The sequence below is a fragment of the Brassica rapa genome, chromosome A10, assembly GCF_000309985.2.
Source record: "Brassica rapa cultivar Chiifu-401-42 chromosome A10, CAAS_Brap_v3.01, whole genome shotgun sequence".
NCBI lineage: Eukaryota > Viridiplantae > Streptophyta > Magnoliopsida > Brassicales > Brassicaceae > Brassica > Brassica rapa.
In genome coordinates, this window is record NC_024804.2 from 19,604,581 (window position 1) to 19,622,123 (window position 17,543).

The window sequence follows — 17,543 nt, forward strand, 5'->3', positions numbered from 1 at the left end:
AATTTGTGTAAAGTTGAGGTCTTTTTTGGCCGAATTCCCTATTGGTTTTGTACTTGTGATTTATGTATGATTGTACGTATGGTAATTATGGTAACTCAAAAGGAAATAAATCGAAACTGAAACCACACCAAAACCATAAACAATTTATAGGATACGGATTTGAAACATTAATCTGTTTAACCAAACCAAACCAAAATTTAATTTGATTTAATTTAATTTCCAGTTTGGACCTTAATGATCATAAATGCATGTTAGGCACAAATGTACAAGGGCGTAAGAGTTGAGGGGCGAATATAAAAAACTAATATTTACAAGATTACTCCTCTTGTTTGGGTCAACATTACAAGTTTCTCATGAACTCAGCAATGTACTAAACTAACACAGTACACATGACGAACTCAAACGCAGACGGCGACAAATCTTCGAAAACCCTAATCAAAGATCGAAGATTGCGAACCCTCTCAGCTTGAATTTCAGGTTTGCTGTGTAAAGTCTTAACCTTTTTGGGTTTCTCTCTCTCTGTTTGAATCTGTAAGCAGAGAAAACTAGAGAGGGAACAAGAGTAGTTTTTTTCTTCTTCTCTGAATCTGCGATGATGGTCTCTCCGTGCATTGCATGTGATCTGGGTTTTTGAAAAGCTCCGATCTTTGATACTATAAGCATCTGTTTCGTAGTTAGGTTCACCATTTGAGTACAAGGAAGCTTGATTTTTGCAGCTATGGAAGGAAACTACATTGATAAGACTCGAGTGTTGGATATCAAACCATTGCGTACTCTCAGACCTATCTTCCCTAGTGGGAATCAAGCTCCTCCTTTCGTCTGTGCACCTCCTTTTGGTCCCTTTCCAGCTGGATTCTCACCTTTCTACCCCTTTGGCTCCTCTCAAGTGAATGAACAAACACCAGATCTCTCTCAAGCTCAACACCAGCCTCAGCTTCCACCTCAAGGTCAGCATCAGCCTCAGAATCTATCAGAACGTTCGCTGGCTACTCCTTCGAGGCCACTTAGATCTTCTAATGGAGACATAGAGCCTGTGGAGTCAACTTTGAAAAGAAAGACTCCTAAAAAGCGTCAGCTCTCTACTGTGAATTTCGAGAGTGGGATTAGTGTTGCTGAAAGAGACAATGGCAACAGGGAGCTGGTTACGAGTGTTCTTATGCGGTTTGACGCGTTGAGAAGAAGGCTTGCACAGCTGGAGGATGCGGAGAATGCAGTCAACGGGATCATCAAACGCCCTGATTTAAAAGCAGGATCTACTTGTATGAGCAGAGGGGTTAGGACCAACACCAAGAAGAGACCAGGTCTTGTTCCAGGCGTTGAGATTGGGGACATATTCTTCTTCAGGTTTGAGATGTGTTTGGTCGGGTTGCATTCTCCATCGATGGCTGGCATTGACTATCTGGTCATCAAGGGGGGAGATGCAGAAGAAGAGGAGCCTATCGCCACCAGCATTGTATCTTCTGCATATACCGAAAACGACAGAGTTAATCCGGATGTTCTGGTGTACACCGGTCAGGGAGGTCACGCTGATAAAGATAAAGAAGCATCAGACCAGAAGCTGGAGAGAGGTAACCTCGCTTTGGAGAAGAGCTTGCATAGGAACAATGCGGTTAGGGTGATCAGAGGCTTGAACTTGAAGGAAGCTACTCACAGGGTTAAGATCTATGTCTACGATGGGATCTACGAGATCAAAGAGGCGTGGATAGAGAAAGGCAAATCAGGACACGACACCTTCAAGTATAAGCTAGTGAGAGCTCCTAATCAGCCTCCTGGTTTTGCTACGTGGACCGAGATACAAAGTTGGAAGACTGGTAAGTCCCCAAGGAGAGGACTCATCCTCCCTGATCTCACTTCCGGCGTCGAAAGCGTAGCTGTCTCGCTTGTGAACGAAGTTGATAGCGAGAATGGTCCTTCTTACTTCACCTACTCCACAACGGTTAAATACTCAATGTCCTTTCAGCTGACGCAGCCTTCTAGCGGATGCGGTTGCGGAAACAAATGCAAGCCGGGGAACTTGGAATGCCCCTGCATAAGGAAGAACGGAGGCGAGTTTCCTTACACAGGGAATGATATTTTAGTTAGCCGGAGGCCTATGGTATATGAATGCAGCCCTTCTTGCCCTTGCTTGACTTGTAAAAGCAAGGTGACTCAGATGGGAGTGAAACTGAGGCTGGAGGTTTTCAAGACGGTGGATAGAGGATGGGGGTTACGCTCGTGGGATCCTATTCGCGCCGGTGCGTTTATATGTGTGTATGCAGGTGAGGCCAGAGATAAGTCGAAAGTGCAGCAGACGATGGCTAACGATGACTTTACGTTTGATACAACGCGCGTTTACACCCCTTTTAAATGGAACTATGAGGCTGGCTTAGCGGACGAAGATGCTTCCGAGGAGGTGTCTGAAGAACCTATACTCCCTTTGCCTCTTATAATCAGTGCTAAGAATATTGGGAACGTTGCACGGTTCATGAATCACAGTTGCTCTCCTAATGTTTTCTGGCAGCCGGTTAGTTATGAGAATAACGGTCAGCTCTACTTGCACGTCGCCTTCTTTGCTATTTCACACATCCCTCCCATGACTGAGTTGACTTACGACTATGGTGTTTCAAGACCAACGGGAGCTCAAAATGGCAATCCTGTGTATGGTAAAAAGAGGTGCTTTTGCGGAACACAGTATTGCCGTGGCTCATTTGGTTGATGCCAACGTGTAAAAGGTTTGTTTCTCTGAGCTTTTTGTTATTTATTGAATCTATATTCATTATCTGATTACAGGTAGTGGAAGTGACTGCTTTTGGTTTACAGGTAAAGTGTTTAAAGTCTTCTTCTCTTCAACGGCATAAGACGCAAAGCTGTGATGGATTCTTTCCTGCTTCTTCTCCATCAAAGTCTTTATCTATTTCTCTGATCCTAGGAAATGTATCCTTCTCTCCTGTTGGATATGTGATCTTATTAGTATTTTTTTTTCAGATTGTTTTTAGGACAAAACCTATGGGAAGTTGGGAAACTAGTAGCCTATCTTTGTTTGATTAAAAGATTTGATGAATATGATAATCAGTTTTAACAGTTTATCTGTCTTATGCAATGACAACTATAAACAGCTTCTTGTACAGACCACCACCACTACACACTAAAAACAGTACAACTAACATGTTTACAAATCGGTTAATATGATTAGTAAGTTCAGCTTGGTGATTCTAAAACTAAAGAAAGAATCATTTGGACCTCAAAGACTGAGAGCTACAGCCATCTTTACACACGTGTGAAAAACCAAACCGGCAACCGACAAAAGCTCCAAAAAGGCGTTACATCACGAAAAGAAGGAATGCAAGTAAAACTACAAAGGACGAAACTGAAACCTCCTACGTAGGTAATCCCAGTCATATTAGATCATCGTACGGCTCAAGATCAAATGATTTAGATCCAACGGTTAAAATCTTATCGGCTTCTTCTCCAACTGTTACAGATGTAGAGTGAAAAAATCACACAGATGTTAATTAATATTAGTAATTTCTTACCAAAGCTGGAAACTTTATGCTCTAATCTTCTTCCCTCTCGCTCTTCCCCTGTCTCTCTCGTTTCGGAAACCCTAAATCTGACGGAGCATTTCGATCTCCAAGTCCCCAAATTTTCAGGTTTTTTTTTCCTAAAGTTATAAGCTTTCTGTGTTATTGTTATTGTACATCTTTGAATCTGCGATGAATGATGTGTTGAGGGTCCTCTGTTCTTTAGTCAGTAGGCTAGATTAATCTGCTAAAGACTGTTCATTTTCTCCATTTGCATAGAAAAAATCAGATCTTTTTATTAATTTGGTAAATTTTGATTGTTCAGCTTACTATGGAAGGAAACTTCGGAAGCTACACTGACAAGACTCGAGTGTTGGATATCAAACCGTTGCGCACTCTCAGACCTGTCTTCCCAAGTGGGAACCAAGCTCCTCCTTTTGTCTGCGCACCTCCTTTTGGTCCGTTCCCTCCTGGCTTCTCTCCTTTCTACCCCTTTAGCTCCTCTCAACACACTCCAGATCTCAACCAAGCTCAGAATCCACCTCAGCATCAGCCTCATAACAGCTCAGAGCCTTCGTTGGTTACTCCTCTGAGGACATTCAGGTCTCCTCCTGATACCACAACATCCAATGGCGACGTGGAGCCTTCAACTGTGAAGAGAAAGATCACTAAAAAGCGTACTCCTCTCGTTTGCCCTGAGAATTTCTCGAGTGGGATCAGCGTGGCTGATAGAGAGAATGGGAACAGGAAGCTGGTGACGAGTGTGATCATGCGGTTTGACGCGTTGAGAAGAAGGTTTTCGCAGCTGGAAGATGCTAAGGAAGCGGTTAGTGGGTCTATCAAACGTGGTGATTTGAAAGCAGGATCCACTTGTATGAGCAGAGGTGTCAGGACCAACACTAAAAAAAGACCTGGTGTTGTTCCTGGTGTTGAGATTGGTGACGTGTTCTTCTTCAGGTTCGAGATGTGTTTGGTTGGGTTGCATTCTCCGTCGATGGCTGGGATTGACTATCTACTCGTCAAGGGAGGGGGAGAAACAGGAGAAGAGCCTATCGCCACTAGCATTGTCTCATCTGGTTACTATGATAATGATGAAGGTAATCCTGATGTTTTGGTTTATACCGGTCAGGGCGGTGGGAACGCTGATAAAGAGAAGCAAACGTCTGACCAGAAGCTTGAGAGAGGTAACCTTGCGTTGGAGAAGAGTTTGCTTAGGAACAGTCCGGTGAGGGTGATAAGAGGGTTGAAAGAGGCTTCTCAGAGTGCTAAGATCTATGTTTACGATGGGCTTTATGAGATCAAAGAGTCTTGGGTGGAGAAAGGGAAGTTAGGACACAACACTTTCAAGTATAAGCTAGTGAGAGCTCCTGGTCAGCCTCCTGCGTTTGCTTCGTGGATTGCTATACAGAAGTGGAAGGCAGGTTTGCCTTCGAGGGAAGGGCTTATCCTCCCTGATCTCACTTCAGGTGTTGAGAGCATAGGCGTTTCGCTTGTGAATGACGTTGATGCTGAGAATGGTCCTCCTTATTTCACCTACTCCACGACTGTAAACTACTCAGAGTCGTTTAAGCTGAGCCAGCCTTCTAGTGGATGCCATTGTAGCAACGCCTGCAAGCCAGGGAACTTGGACTGTCACTGCATAAGGAAAAACGGAGGTGACTTCCCTTACTGCGGTAATGGAGTGCTAGTTAGCCGCAAGTCTATGGTATATGAGTGCAGCCCTTCATGTCCCTGCTCGGCTTGCAAAAACAAGGTGACTCAAATGGGAGTTAAAGTGAAGCTTGAAGTTTTCAAGACGGTGAATAGAGGATGGGGCTTGCGGTCGTGGGATCCCATTCGTGCTGGCTCGTTTATATGCATATATGCAGGTGAGGCCAAAGACAAGTCCAAGGTGCAGCAGACGATGGCTGATGATGATTATACCTTTGATACGACCCGTGTCTATACCCCTTTCAAGTGGAACTATGAGCTCGGCTTAGCAGACGAAGATGCTTCTGAGGAGATGTCTGAAGAACCTGAACTCCCACTGCCTCTTGTGATCAGTGCTAAGAATGCTGGGAACGTTGCTAGATTCATGAACCACAGTTGCTCACCTAATGTTTTCTGGCAGCCGGTTAGTTATGAACACAACGGTCAGCTCTACTTGCAAGTCGCCTTCTTTGCCATGTCACACATCCCTCCCATGACTGAGTTAACTTATGACTATGGTGTTACTCGACCAAGCGGAGCTCAAAATGGCAATACTTTGTATGGTAAAAAGAAGTGCTTTTGCGGATCAGAGTTTTGCCGTGGTTCATTTGGTTGATAATGGCTAGAAAAGCTACCTCTAGTGAACAACTGGAGGCAGATGATCATGAATGGAACAGGTTAGTATCTTTTTCCTATATGTTGTTTATCTACTGAATCTATATAGATATGTGAATATGCTTAAAAGATTGGATTTGTTTATCTGGCAGGGATCTTTTTGAATGATGACTCCTTAGTATTAAAGACTCCCTTTGATCTTTCTCTTCAACAGGCATAAGACCTTTGTCAATTTCTCAGATTGTGGAAGATGTGCTCTCATGTTTGTCTCCTGTTGGATATGTAATGTAATCTTAATAGTACTCGGATCGTTTTTAGGACAAACCTGTATCTTTCTGTTTCTTTTTGTATTTAAGTTTGTAGCTAAACTCAACTTTTGCAAGGCACTGAACTAGGAACTGATTTAAACAAAATCAAATTTTCGATGTTCTTTCTCTCTTTACAAAGGAAAGCTTGTGCGTATGTTACAACAAAGTGGAAAATTACAGCCAGAGATTATGTAACAACATTGTTACACTACAATCAAACAAAACCTACTCTTGAAATAGTAAAGGAGCAACCAAGGTGGGGGAAAATGGAATATATAATCTTTTGTATTTACTTCCGCTGAAGGGTATAAAGAATTTTTCATTTGGTTTTTCCTGATATTATCTCCTTGGAGGATCCCCAATCTGGTTCATTTCAGTTTCCATTGTTTGGGATTCTATGAATGTTCCAAGCTTTTCAGCCTCCCTAGCAATCCGAACATCTGAAGGTCTGTAATACTCACCGAGATACTTGATAGCGAATCTAGGAAGCAAAGATGTCACAACAATGGCAAGCAAGCAGAACCAGAACATCCATGTCGAGGTCACTTCAAAAATTGCCCTGTCACAGCCATAAAATAATAAGAACATGGAACTTAATTTTGCTTTAACATAATGTTTTGTAGAGAGAGAGAAAGGAGTTTACCAGTAACCAGGGAGTGAGGGTATAACATCGATGACAATAACACATATACAAGCTGCAACAATGGATCCCCATATGGCGGCGTGAGTGATCCAGTTCCATCTTATTATATCCATGGCCAAGTGAAGATTGACCACCACAACTGCAGCAATGGTCCATAGATCTCCTAGGCTCGACGTGTCAATGGTACTGCCCCAATAAGCAAAGAGAGGAATGAAGAAGATGGCTGCACTTTGCCAGATTGTGTCAAACATCATATACCAGAAGAGCGTTGTGGAGTATCCCTCTCCCCTCTGGCCAACACCGTAGAGCTGAGGGTGATTGAGAAGAGTCCTCCTCCCGAGGTCTTTGTCTAGAATACCGATAATTATTGTAGGAACCGATGTGTATATGACTGAGTACAAGACACTACTCCATTCCGTGATGGCGGTTGTCAGTGTGTAGCAAGTAAACAAAACGTACCTGCGTGGATATTGGTGAGAGGGTTAGTCCCTGGTGATTGTTTAGAACAAAAAAGGTAGTAATAAGACAGTAACTCACCAAAATAAAATTAGAACGAAAACTGCATTTCTATAGAAATTGTATAGTATCATGTATCCCATCCTTTGGTAATTCCAGTGTCCATGGACGAGCAATAGCGGAACTAAGAATCTGAACTGTCCCATTGCGAAATCAGATGCCATCACAGCTTGGCGACCTTCTTGGCCACTGATCCCTACCCCAACATCAGCCATTTGGATCATGGAGACATCATTGGCACCTGAACAAATGAGATAGGTGAGAAAAACAAAACAAAGAACCTGGTTGCTGCTTAGACATGATCAAGGAGACTAATTACCATCACCAATGGCAAGAGTCATGTCAGAAGTGCGGTTCTTTACAAGTGCAACGATTCCAGCTTTCTGGAAAGGAGCAACACGGCAGCAGAGTACCGCAGAGCATTTACATGCCACTTGGAAGAGCTGCATTGCAAAAACAAAAAAAAAAACTGAGCAATTACACCACTATGAAAGACAGTCACAATCAGAGTTTCATCAAAATTTAACTTACCACATCTTCAAGATCGTTGTCCAGTACATATATGAGACTGGTACCGTCAATAATTAAAGCTACACTTTCTTCATTACTTTCAATACTGGCGTTTGCTTCTTCTAAGCTCCTCCGACATGAATCCAACGAGTTGCTGTTTATCACAATCTGCCTCATGTTTCTCGTCAGAAGCCTCGACGAGAAGCCAATGGATATAGCAGTTTCTTGCTTGTCCCCAGTCAACACCCATACTTTTATCCCCGCGATTCTGAGAGATTCTATTGCTTCAGGGACACCACGCTGCAGTTTGTCTTCGATTGCTGTGGCTCCTACTATCCTAAGTTTAGTCTCGATGTTTCCAGCAACCTTTCTTAGCAATCCGGCCCTACCAATCAAGGCCGTGCTTGCCGCCTCGAACGAAGAATGCCATTGCTCAAACTCTGAATCGTTTAGTTTCCTCATCCCAACAACAAGAGTTCTCAAACCATCAGATGAGTAGGCGTGAAGCTGTTTCTTGGTCTCTTCTATGACGTCGCCGTAGGATTCATCCATGACGCTAAACATGGATGAGTCTGCACCTTTTACAAAGAGTTTCACTGACGTGTCGGGGCATCCCAGTATCACTGACATTCTCTTTCGGTCACTATCAAACTCATGCAATCCCAAAACATTATACCTTTGCATTTCTCCTCGGACATTAATAACTATATGACCAGAGGTTCTCTCAATGAGCAAGAAACCATATGAAGCTGCTGCATACACCAAAGCTTGTTCATCAGGGGACTCTCCTTGATAATCTACCAGCTTTACATTGGGATCAGATGTGTTGGTAACAATTGGCACAATTGTATTACAAGCCGCCAGTGAGAGGAAGAACTCATTCGCACGTTTTGCTTCTTTTGTTGCATAGCCGTTTTTCGTCAGTTCAAGAAGCTCAGGATCAACTCTCACCCTCATCTTTGGCTTCAATATATTCCCATCAACTGTGTCATAAAAAGTATCAATCAGTTAACATGAAAACATACTACTCTTAACAGCAGTTAAGAAACTAGTTTCCTTACCTTCAATGGAGTATCCAGCATGTTCGCTGTCTGCAGACTTCCAGTCAGAGTAATCTACACCACCTATGCAAGCACATTGAAACTCCATCTTGTTGTCAGTGAGAGTACCCGTCTTATCAGAGAACAAATACTTAATCTGTCCCAAATCTTCATTTATGTTCAACGCCCTGCACTGGAAACTCGAATTCGAAGACTCATCATACATCTGATCATCTCGAGTCATGAAGTACGCTTGACCAATACGGACAAGCTCCATAGATATGTAGAGAGAGATGGGTATCATGATCTGATACACGATGACCGCCATAAAGAAAGTGAAGAATATCTCCCAACCCCAACCATAGTAGTTATGATTCTTCCCTCCTGGCCTCTCCGAGTAGTCCTTCCTCCTGTAAAACAAAATCGTGTCCAGATCATCCCTGTGCCGTCTCAACCACACAGCAGCAGTCGCCGCAGCGGTTGTACACAAAGCTATCAGAAACAAAGACAGCAGAATGATCTCTAGATTCATCCGAGTCTCCAGCCTACTCCTCTTCGACGGCGCTCCAGAGTTGTTCAGCATAGCTTTCGTCTCACCACCAGCGTAGACAACAACACCTAAGGCCCACTCAGTGTTCTTGAGCTCACATCCTCTGAGAATAATATTAGAAGGTCCAAGAGAGAGCCTCCTTCCATCAATCTCCATGTTCGCTTGAAACCCGTATATGTTCCTGTTCGGTTTCTCACACTTGATGAACCCATTAAACGTCTCCAAATCAGCAGCCTTCTGAAGAGTCTCCTGCTTAGCGTACCTCGTCTTTAAATTCGACTCTCCATCCAAATTAGTCGTCTGCACGTACACAACCCCTGTAGGATCACTCGTAGCTAACAGCACCATGTCACAAGGAAGAGTCTGGTTAGACACAACTTTAACAACCTCCCCGACACGAATATACTTCCACTGCTTCTCTCGAAACCGCCCCTCCTCGAACACTAAAGCCAACCTATTGTTCTCAACTCTATCCGACCTATGCCTCCTGAAATCTTCATAAGCGTCTTTGATGGCTGAGACCAAGAGGACAAAGGCGAGAGGCATGATGGACGCGCCTCTACCGAAAACCGCAAGCTGAGGGAGCTGATTCAGCACAGCTATAACTAAAAAGTACACGTAAGCAACTCTATGGAACTGTTCGAATAAGTTCCGAGGCAAGAAGGTGAAGACAGAGTACTTCGCTGTCTTGATTGAGTTCCCAGTGAAGTCGAAGCTCTCGTTGGTTCTCTCGGCGTCGTTGATGTAGACCAAGCGAGCGTCCTCGTCTTTGATCTCCTTCTGAGACATGCTCAGCATCTCGGAGTCGGCTCCGGCTGATCCGTGGCGGATGCGCTTTGATCCTAGATCGTTGAAAGTGACTTCTCTGAGGGAGGAGTTGTCTTTGGACGAGAGGCTCCATCGAGAGGAGACGCCGGAGATTGAATCGTTGTGGTGATGATGATGATCGATTGAGTTCCTCGAATCCATAGAGAGGGTTTCGTGAAAAAGGAGGAAACTTTACGGATCAAATGGAGAAATCATCGAAACGAAGAGTTACCCAGAAACCCCCAGAGCTCGAATCAGCTTGAAGGCACGAAAAATGGAACTGATCCAGCGAAATGTTGGACCTTTAGGTAGGGGAGATCGAGAGATTCTCAAAAGCCCCAACCTTTACGACACGAGAATGGAATTGATCGGGCGAAATTGACCCTGAGGTTAGATCCGGATCGTGGAGGATTTTGCTTTTCAGCGCGCTAATAAATAAATCAACCCGAGAAAGAAGAGATGACGTAAGCGGATACGAAGAAGAAGAGGAAATAAATTAAAAAGGGAATAAAATGAGAAGAAGAGAGAAAATAAGGCTAATTAAATGGAGTTTTCGTCTTAGCGAAGACGAAGAAGAATGAGAAGGAGACGAATTTAAACGACGACTTGTGATAGAGAGGGAGAGATCTAGAGACGAAGAACAGGAGGAAGAAGAAGGAAGAACAAGTCGCCAATGGCTGGCGACGTCGACCAATCTTTTATTTTATTTAATTGATTAATTTATGTTATTTCATTTTAGGCAGAAATAAAACACACAGGTACGAAGAGAAAATGAGGACAAGCCATGTCGTGTTTGTTGGTCCAGAGTAGCCCTTCTAGAACAAACATATGACTTTTGAGCAGCCACCGTATATACTATTACTCTCTCAATTTTCTCCAAAATGTTTTATAGCTCAATATATTTTTATAATTCTAATTCATAAATATTTGAGTCTTGGATCCAGTTCTGAAGTTTGAATTTTGTTGCTTTGGATAATTTAATATTGTAGAAAAGTATGCAATAGTATGAAAAGAAAAGTATATTGACACGTTTATGAATCTGCAATTGATTTTAGATATTATCTTTTTTTTTCTTTAGCTACAGTTGATTAGTATGGGTTTAAGAGTCAACAAGATGTGTACATACAACCATCAAGTTTTTACACTAATGAACAAAACAGAAATTAAATTTCTGCAAACAAAAATATAATGCCTAGCATGAATCTAAGATGGTCCACATCATACATTTGTTCTGAGCCTGCACGTATTGTAGGGTATATATATTTTTTTTTGACATCATCTTGTAGGGTATATATCATGTTTAATTTAGCGAACAAAACAGCCTAAAACTATGTTTAATGCATTTGGTAAGAGTTGTCATGCTCGGATTAGTTGTAAACCTGAATTTAATTAAACAAAGAGAAAGACAACACAATGCAGCTCGTGAGTGAGTCTCACATCACATGGCCACCCCCCATACCTATGTAACAACTTCCAGAAAAACGATTTCCACGCTCTTATTTTTCTAGTACATATTTTGATTCTTAGAGCTATTGGGCTTTATATTGGGCTCGTTGTGAAGCAACAGTCTATTGGGCTTTATATTGCCCATAAAAAGATTAAAAAAAAAACAAAAGCTGACTCTGCACGTGTTCTTGTCCTAACACTAAAACGATCGTGGTTCGGTTCTTCTCTTCCGTTGCCGGAAACCTTTATGATTAAGCTTTGATTGGTCAACCTGTATGTTCTGCTTCCATGGCCAGTGAAAGCAGAATCGGATCCGATGGTTTGTTTAACACCGCGGAGGTAACCACCAGCGGCAGACCGGTGCTCCGCCGCAACGAAGTCGAGTGTTTCCTCCTCTCCTCTGTCGACCTAGACTCCGAAGACGATCCGCCGCGATTCGCCTCCTTGCGCTCCGGAAACCTAATCTTAACCACTCATCGTCTCATATGGATCCCTTCTTCTCAGCCAAACGCATCATCTCTTCCTTCCTCCCTCCCTCTCTCCTCCATCACTCACATCTTCTCCCACAAGAAGTCAATCAAGTCCATGTTTCACTCGCCTCGGATCCGGTTCCAAGTGGACTCCGTCGTCGTAGTGACCGTCGTCTTCAGAGGGAAAGGGGATTTCGACGGGTTCTTGACGAAGCTCTGGGAGTGTTGGAGAGGGAGAGCTTGGGAGGAAGATGAGAAGAGCGAGAGTGAGGCTTCTTCGGGGTCAGGAGCTGGAACTGTTGCGCAGGGTTTGTACGGCAACGATGGAACGGTGAGGATGGTGGGGTTGGCTGGGATACTGAGGAAAGAGCAGGAGCAGTGGGAGAGTACTGATAAGAGCTTGCAGGATGCTTTTCAGGATTTGAATGCTCTTATGGTGTGATACAAAGTTTGAAACTTTGATTGATTAATTTGATTTGATTATTGAACCCTCTTTGTTTGGGGTTTAACAGAGTAAGGCTAAGGAGATGGTGAGTTTGGCGGAGAAGATGCGGCAGAAGCTATTGTCTGCTCCTAGTAGTCAGAACGGAGGAGGTGATGATGAGGAGATGGGGTCTAAAGAAGAGATGCAACAATGGATGTTGAGCGTTGGTATTATCTCTCCAGTTACTAAGGAATCTGCTGGCGCCTTGTATCATCAAGAGTTGTCTCGCCAGGTTCTCTTTCTCTTGTTTTGCAACTGATTTTTTGTGTTACTATCATTAGCTTTATGTTCTATGTTACTAATAGTAACAATCTACCACTGTCATGGTAGAGATACTAGAGAATCTTTTAACTGTTTAGCTTGTCATTTGTACAAATTTTACTCTTGAAGGCCTTCAAAGTACATGAATTTGAGGTTGAAATCTTTGTTTGCCATACCTGCAGTTGGCAGATTTTGTGAGAATCCCATTAGAACAAGCTGGAGGAATGATCAGCCTTACTGATATGTATTACCACTTCAATCGTGCTAGGGGAACAGGTTGGACCGTTTAATCTAAAATGTTTTGATTCCAGTTCTTTATTATGAATCTGAAACCTGTCTTTGCATCAGAGTTGATTTCTCCAGACGATTTGTGGCAAGCTTGTAACCTCTGGGAGAAATTTGATGTGTATGTATCTTCTGAATCTTTCCTCGTAGATTCTTTTTGCAAATTCATTTGAAGAAGATATAGTCTGTAGAAATATTGACTCTGGCTCATGTGTTATGATTGGTAGTCCAGTAATGCTGCGGAAGTTTGATAGCGGTGTGAAGGTCATCCAGAACAAGTCCCATAGTGACGAGGAGGTACTCTTTAAGCTTACTGCTTTGTATCTCTCATATCTGAAATACTTTTCTGGCTATGTAGGTTATGAGTAGAATCAGAATGCTTGTGACTAAAACCGAAACTCTAAGAACCGGAGTCACTGCTAGTGATGCAGCTTTGACACTGAAAATCGCTCCAGCCATGGCCAAGGAACATCTACTATCTGCAGAGACCAAAGGTAAACAGAATCCACCTCGTAGAAAGATAGACTCTATCAGAGTTATGTGATTCTCACGTTCTCATTTGTTTTGATCAGGTCTGCTGTGTAGAGACATGAGCCCAGACGGACTTCGATTCTACTTCAACCTGTTTCCAGAGATTGATCCAACCGATCTCCATTTGTAAGTCAAACAATGGTGTGTTTCCCATTGTGTTGTTGTTGCTCGTTGAGAAATTTATAAAACCTTTGTGCTGGCGTTCTTATCATTTGGCAGGGTCAAGGACTTTGGGACATACGGTGAATGGGTCAAAAGCCACTAGCTTATTGTCCGTATGACAGTTTTTGATGTGTACACGACAAAAAAACACAACTCATCTTATGCATTTTGAACCAAAAATGCTAATAACTTTTATATTTGTAACAAAGTTCCTCTTTAAATCAATTGTTTTCCAAATCAAATATTGTGTTTTAAATAATTTGGAATTTGCTATTGTATTTGTAGCCACTACCCACAGTAATCAACATAGATAACTTTGACAACAAGAAATGTCATAACTTTTGAGTTTCTAAATATCTTATATCTTAAGCTAATTAGCAACATAGCAAGTTAACAGTCGAAAGGGGTAAAGAAGTGATGAGATTGAGAACAACTAATCAGCTTCAAGAGCTGCAATCTCGTACCTAACGTCTTCCAAATACTCATTGATGCAAGTCACAGCGTCTTGCACTCCTCTGATTGCTTCCTTCAAAGCGTTGTCAAACTCTGCATCCGCCTCTGCTTCCTCTGTTCCTTCAGCTTCTGTAATCTCATGAAGATGCACACACTCGTGCTGCATCGGTTTCTTGAACTTGCAGTTCTCGTGTGTCAGCATTCGTTCTGACGGCCTCCCTGCCTTCTTCAGTACCTGTATTGTAACCGTCTGCCAAAAAAACCAAAAGGAACTAAAGTAAGAAACTTTTTTCTCTCCAACAAGTTAATTCAACAATTGAGTAAATAGGAATCAGACCAGATGCAGTTTCTGCTTCTCCTGAGTTTGAATGTCACTGAGCAGCTGAGCAAGATCCGATCTTCCAACGTCAGGATTCAGAAACAGAGTTTCCATTTCGCGTACCTTGCATTGCCATCAAACAAAGTTTCAATCTTTAACACCTTATGTTCAACCTTATTGTGAAAGTAATCAATCAAAAGAAGAAAAAGAACTCAGTTACTTGTTTGGAACACTCGTTGAACTCAGCAGTAATCTCGCTGCACAGCTTCTGATAAAGCGCTTCACCACTAGTCTCCACATACTCTGAGAATCCTCTGTTTATCAAATTCCAAAGCATAGCAAGAGATTAACAGAATAAAAATCTAAACTTTATGAGACATCTCTTCCTCAACAACACTATCAGTTAGACTGAATCCAAAGACAATGTGGTTTAGGATGAACATAACGGTAACTAATGGCGATAAACAATCCAAAGATCGAACCTTTTGAGTTTAGCGTAGGCCTGTGCTCGACGCTCCTGAATCTCAAGCAGTCTCCGAAGCAAAACCAGAGTTCGAGACGAACCAACCGTGGAGCTACTAGACCCGCCGCATTCGGTTTCCATTTCTCCGGCGAGTGAGGAGTCTCTGATCGAAACCTTCTTCTGAAAATCTTCAGCGCTCATCCTCCTCCGATCCCTCTCTCTCTCTCTCTCTCTCTCTCTCTCTCTCTCTTTCAACTTCTCAAACACGACAGAAACAAATAGAAACCGACTCGAACCGTTAAATTTAATCTCTTTCATACCGAGTCCGGTTATTAACTTATTGAAAACCGGTTTAAACCGGTTTGACTTTTATTTTAAATGATTGGCTTTAACAGTTCCGACCAATCTGGTGGTCTGCGTTTTCAGAAGTAGTGGCCTTTGAATGATTCCCTGTAATAATAATATTCTTTTCTCGTATAATTATTCTCTCTTCTCCTCGTTTTCTCCGTGAGCGGCGAGAAGAGTTCTGAAATCTTCAGGTTCGTCTCTGTTTCTATAATCTGATATTTGATCGGTCGTTGAATATGAATCGAAGTCACGTGACTTTACTCCTTATCAATACATTCTGACTCCGATCTTGTCTAAGTATTTAGTCAATCGATGTGAAAAGTATGAATCTTTAATAGATCTCTGCATCGTTATTGCAGGGGAAGAAGCAATGTCTGCGGAGGAGAAGAGGAGACCATTGATGATGGGAGGAAGAGACTCATCATCACCATCTGACCGGAACCTCCCGGATTTCAAAAAATCAGTGAAGCTCAAGTACGTCAAGCTAGGCTACCACTACCTCATCACGCACGGCATGTACCTCCTCCTCTCCCCTCTCCTCCTCCTCATCGCCGCTCAAGTCTCCACCTTCTCCCGCGCCGACCTCGCCACCCTCTGGGACCATCTCCAGTACAATCTCATCTCCGTGATCCTCTGCTCCACCCTCCTCGTCTTCATAACGACCATCTACGTCATGACTCGCCCCCGTCCCGTCTACTTGGTCGACTTCTCGTGCTATAAACCCGACGACGCTCGCAAATGCACTAAGAAGATCTTCATGGAAAGGTCGAAGCTCACTGGATCATTCACTGAGGAGAATCTTGAGTTCCAGAGGAAGATTCTCCAGCGTTCGGGGCTTGGGGAGTCTACTTACTTGCCTGAGGCTGTCCTCAACGTCCCTCCGAATCCTTGCATGGCGGAGGCTAGGAAGGAAGCTGAGGCTGTGATGTTTGGAGCTATCGACGAGCTTCTTGCTAAGACCAATGTGAATCCTAAGGATATTGGGATCTTGATTGTTAACTGCAGTCTTTTTAATCCGACGCCTTCTTTGTCTGCTATGATTGTTAATCACTATAAGCTCCGTGGGAATATACTCAGCTACAACTTGGGAGGAATGGGATGCAGCGCGGGGTTGATATCGATAGATCTCGCCAAGCATCTGCTCAACTCTATCCCCAACACTTATGCTATGGTGATAAGCATGGAGAATATCACTTTGAACTGGTACTTCGGTAACGACAGGTCGAAGCTTGTTTCTAATTGTTTGTTTAGAATGGGAGGTGCGGCGGTTCTTCTCTCGAATAAAAGATGGGACAGGAGGAGGTCGAAGTACGAGCTTGTTGATACTGTTAGGACGCATAAGGGAGCTGATGATAAATGCTTCGGCTGCGTAACTCAAGAAGAGGATTCCGCGAGCAAGGTTGGTGTGACACTGTCCAAAGATCTAATGGCTGTTGCGGGAGATGCGTTAAAGACGAACATCACTACGCTAGGACCGCTGGTTTTGCCGACGTCCGAGCAGCTTCTGTTCTTTGCGACGTTGGTGGGGAGGAAGCTCTTCAAGATGAAGATCAAGCCGTACATACCTGACTTCAAGCTAGCGTTTGAGCATTTCTGTATTCACGCGGGAGGGAGAGCGGTTCTTGATGAGCTGGAGAAGAACTTGAAGCTGACTGATTGGCACATGGAGCCCTCGAGGATGACGCTATACCGTTTTGGTAACACGTCGAGTAGCTCTTTGTGGTATGAGTTAGCGTATAGTGAGGCTAAGGGAAGGATCAAGAAAGGTGATAGAATCTGGCAGATTGCTTTTGGTTCGGGGTTTAAGTGCAACAGCTCGGTTTGGAGAGCGGTTAGGTCTGTGAATCCTAAAAAGGAGAAGAATCCGTGGATGGATGAGATTCATGAGTTCCCAGTTGATGTCCCAACGCATGCAACAATCTAGAAACTACTCAGCAAACATTTGTCTATTGTTCAGAGGAGACTTCTCTTGTTTTTGTTTTGTATTGTTTCCATGTTCTCTTGAGTTTTCTTTATCTTTCGAGATTCTGCTTCTCTTCCTAATGAGCTTAGCCTGTTTTTGATTGGTTGACAAATTCACCAACCTTGTTAACATTATTTCCTCTTCTTTTGGGTTAAAAATAAATTTTCAATTTTGCAAATG

The 17,543-nt window shown here is 43.1% G+C and overlaps 6 protein-coding genes across 10 annotated transcripts; 4 read left to right on the forward strand and 2 right to left on the reverse strand.

Annotated features, from left to right (window-relative positions):
- Positions 1-278: 278 nt before the first annotated feature.
- On the forward strand, positions 279-5,849 carry LOC103847242 (histone-lysine N-methyltransferase, H3 lysine-9 specific SUVH1). Of its 4 annotated transcripts, XM_033282276.1 has the most exons (3): positions 360-477; positions 717-2,711; positions 2,800-3,060. In XM_033282276.1, exon 2 carries the CDS (start codon positions 719-721, stop codon positions 2,693-2,695), a length of 1,977 nt encoding a protein of 658 aa, XP_033138167.1. In that variant the 5' UTR covers positions 360-477; positions 717-718; the 3' UTR covers positions 2,696-2,711; positions 2,800-3,060. The 4 variants fall into 4 exon arrangements, with proteins under 4 accessions (XP_033138166.1, XP_033138165.1, XP_009122548.1 ...); XM_033282275.1 differs by lacking the exon at positions 2,800-3,060 and adding an exon at positions 5,830-5,849 and having other exon boundaries at positions 279-2,702; XM_033282274.1 differs by having other exon boundaries at positions 287-2,711; positions 2,774-3,060.
- On the forward strand, positions 3,238-6,233 carry LOC103847241 (histone-lysine N-methyltransferase, H3 lysine-9 specific SUVH1). Of its 2 annotated transcripts, none has more exons than XM_033282271.1 (3): positions 3,238-3,629; positions 3,821-5,866; positions 5,957-6,233. In XM_033282271.1, the coding sequence occupies exons 1-2, from the start codon at positions 3,485-3,487 to the stop codon at positions 5,803-5,805; spliced, it is 2,130 nt and encodes a 709-aa protein (XP_033138162.1). In that variant the 5' UTR covers positions 3,238-3,484; the 3' UTR covers positions 5,806-5,866; positions 5,957-6,233. The 2 variants fall into 2 exon arrangements, with proteins under 2 accessions (XP_033138162.1, XP_009122547.1); XM_009124299.3 differs by having other exon boundaries at positions 3,303-3,629; positions 3,826-5,866.
- On the reverse strand, positions 6,207-11,147 carry LOC103847240 (phospholipid-transporting ATPase 1). The gene is made up of 6 exons (XM_009124298.2): positions 8,843-11,147; positions 7,803-8,764; positions 7,591-7,714; positions 7,293-7,512; positions 6,756-7,214; positions 6,207-6,671 (listed from the first exon to the last, which is right to left on the reverse strand). Exons 1-6 carry the CDS (start codon positions 10,338-10,340, stop codon positions 6,452-6,454), a joined length of 3,483 nt encoding a protein of 1,160 aa, XP_009122546.1. The 5' UTR covers positions 10,341-11,147; the 3' UTR covers positions 6,207-6,451.
- A 765-nt stretch (positions 11,148-11,912) lies between these two features.
- LOC103847243 (vacuolar protein sorting-associated protein 36) lies at positions 11,913-14,101 on the forward strand. The gene is given in 9 exon segments (XM_009124303.2): positions 11,913-12,530; positions 12,607-12,810; positions 13,022-13,115; positions 13,188-13,245; positions 13,352-13,421; positions 13,483-13,618; positions 13,697-13,781; positions 13,875-13,908; positions 13,910-14,101. Coding segments are annotated over 9 exon segments (1,326 nt in total). The 3' UTR covers positions 13,937-14,101.
- LOC103847244 lies at positions 14,062-15,341 on the reverse strand. The gene is made up of 4 exons (XM_009124304.3): positions 15,072-15,341; positions 14,810-14,903; positions 14,608-14,712; positions 14,062-14,520 (listed from the first exon to the last, which is right to left on the reverse strand). The coding sequence occupies exons 1-4, from the start codon at positions 15,251-15,253 to the stop codon at positions 14,251-14,253; spliced, it is 651 nt and encodes a 216-aa protein (XP_009122552.1). The 5' UTR covers positions 15,254-15,341; the 3' UTR covers positions 14,062-14,250.
- A 96-nt stretch (positions 15,342-15,437) lies between these two features.
- Positions 15,438-17,541, forward strand: LOC103847245 (3-ketoacyl-CoA synthase 11). The gene is made up of 2 exons (XM_009124305.3): positions 15,438-15,591; positions 15,760-17,541. Exon 2 carries the CDS (start codon positions 15,771-15,773, stop codon positions 17,322-17,324), a length of 1,554 nt encoding a protein of 517 aa, XP_009122553.1. The 5' UTR covers positions 15,438-15,591; positions 15,760-15,770; the 3' UTR covers positions 17,325-17,541.
- The last annotated feature ends 2 nt before the right edge of the window (positions 17,542-17,543 follow it).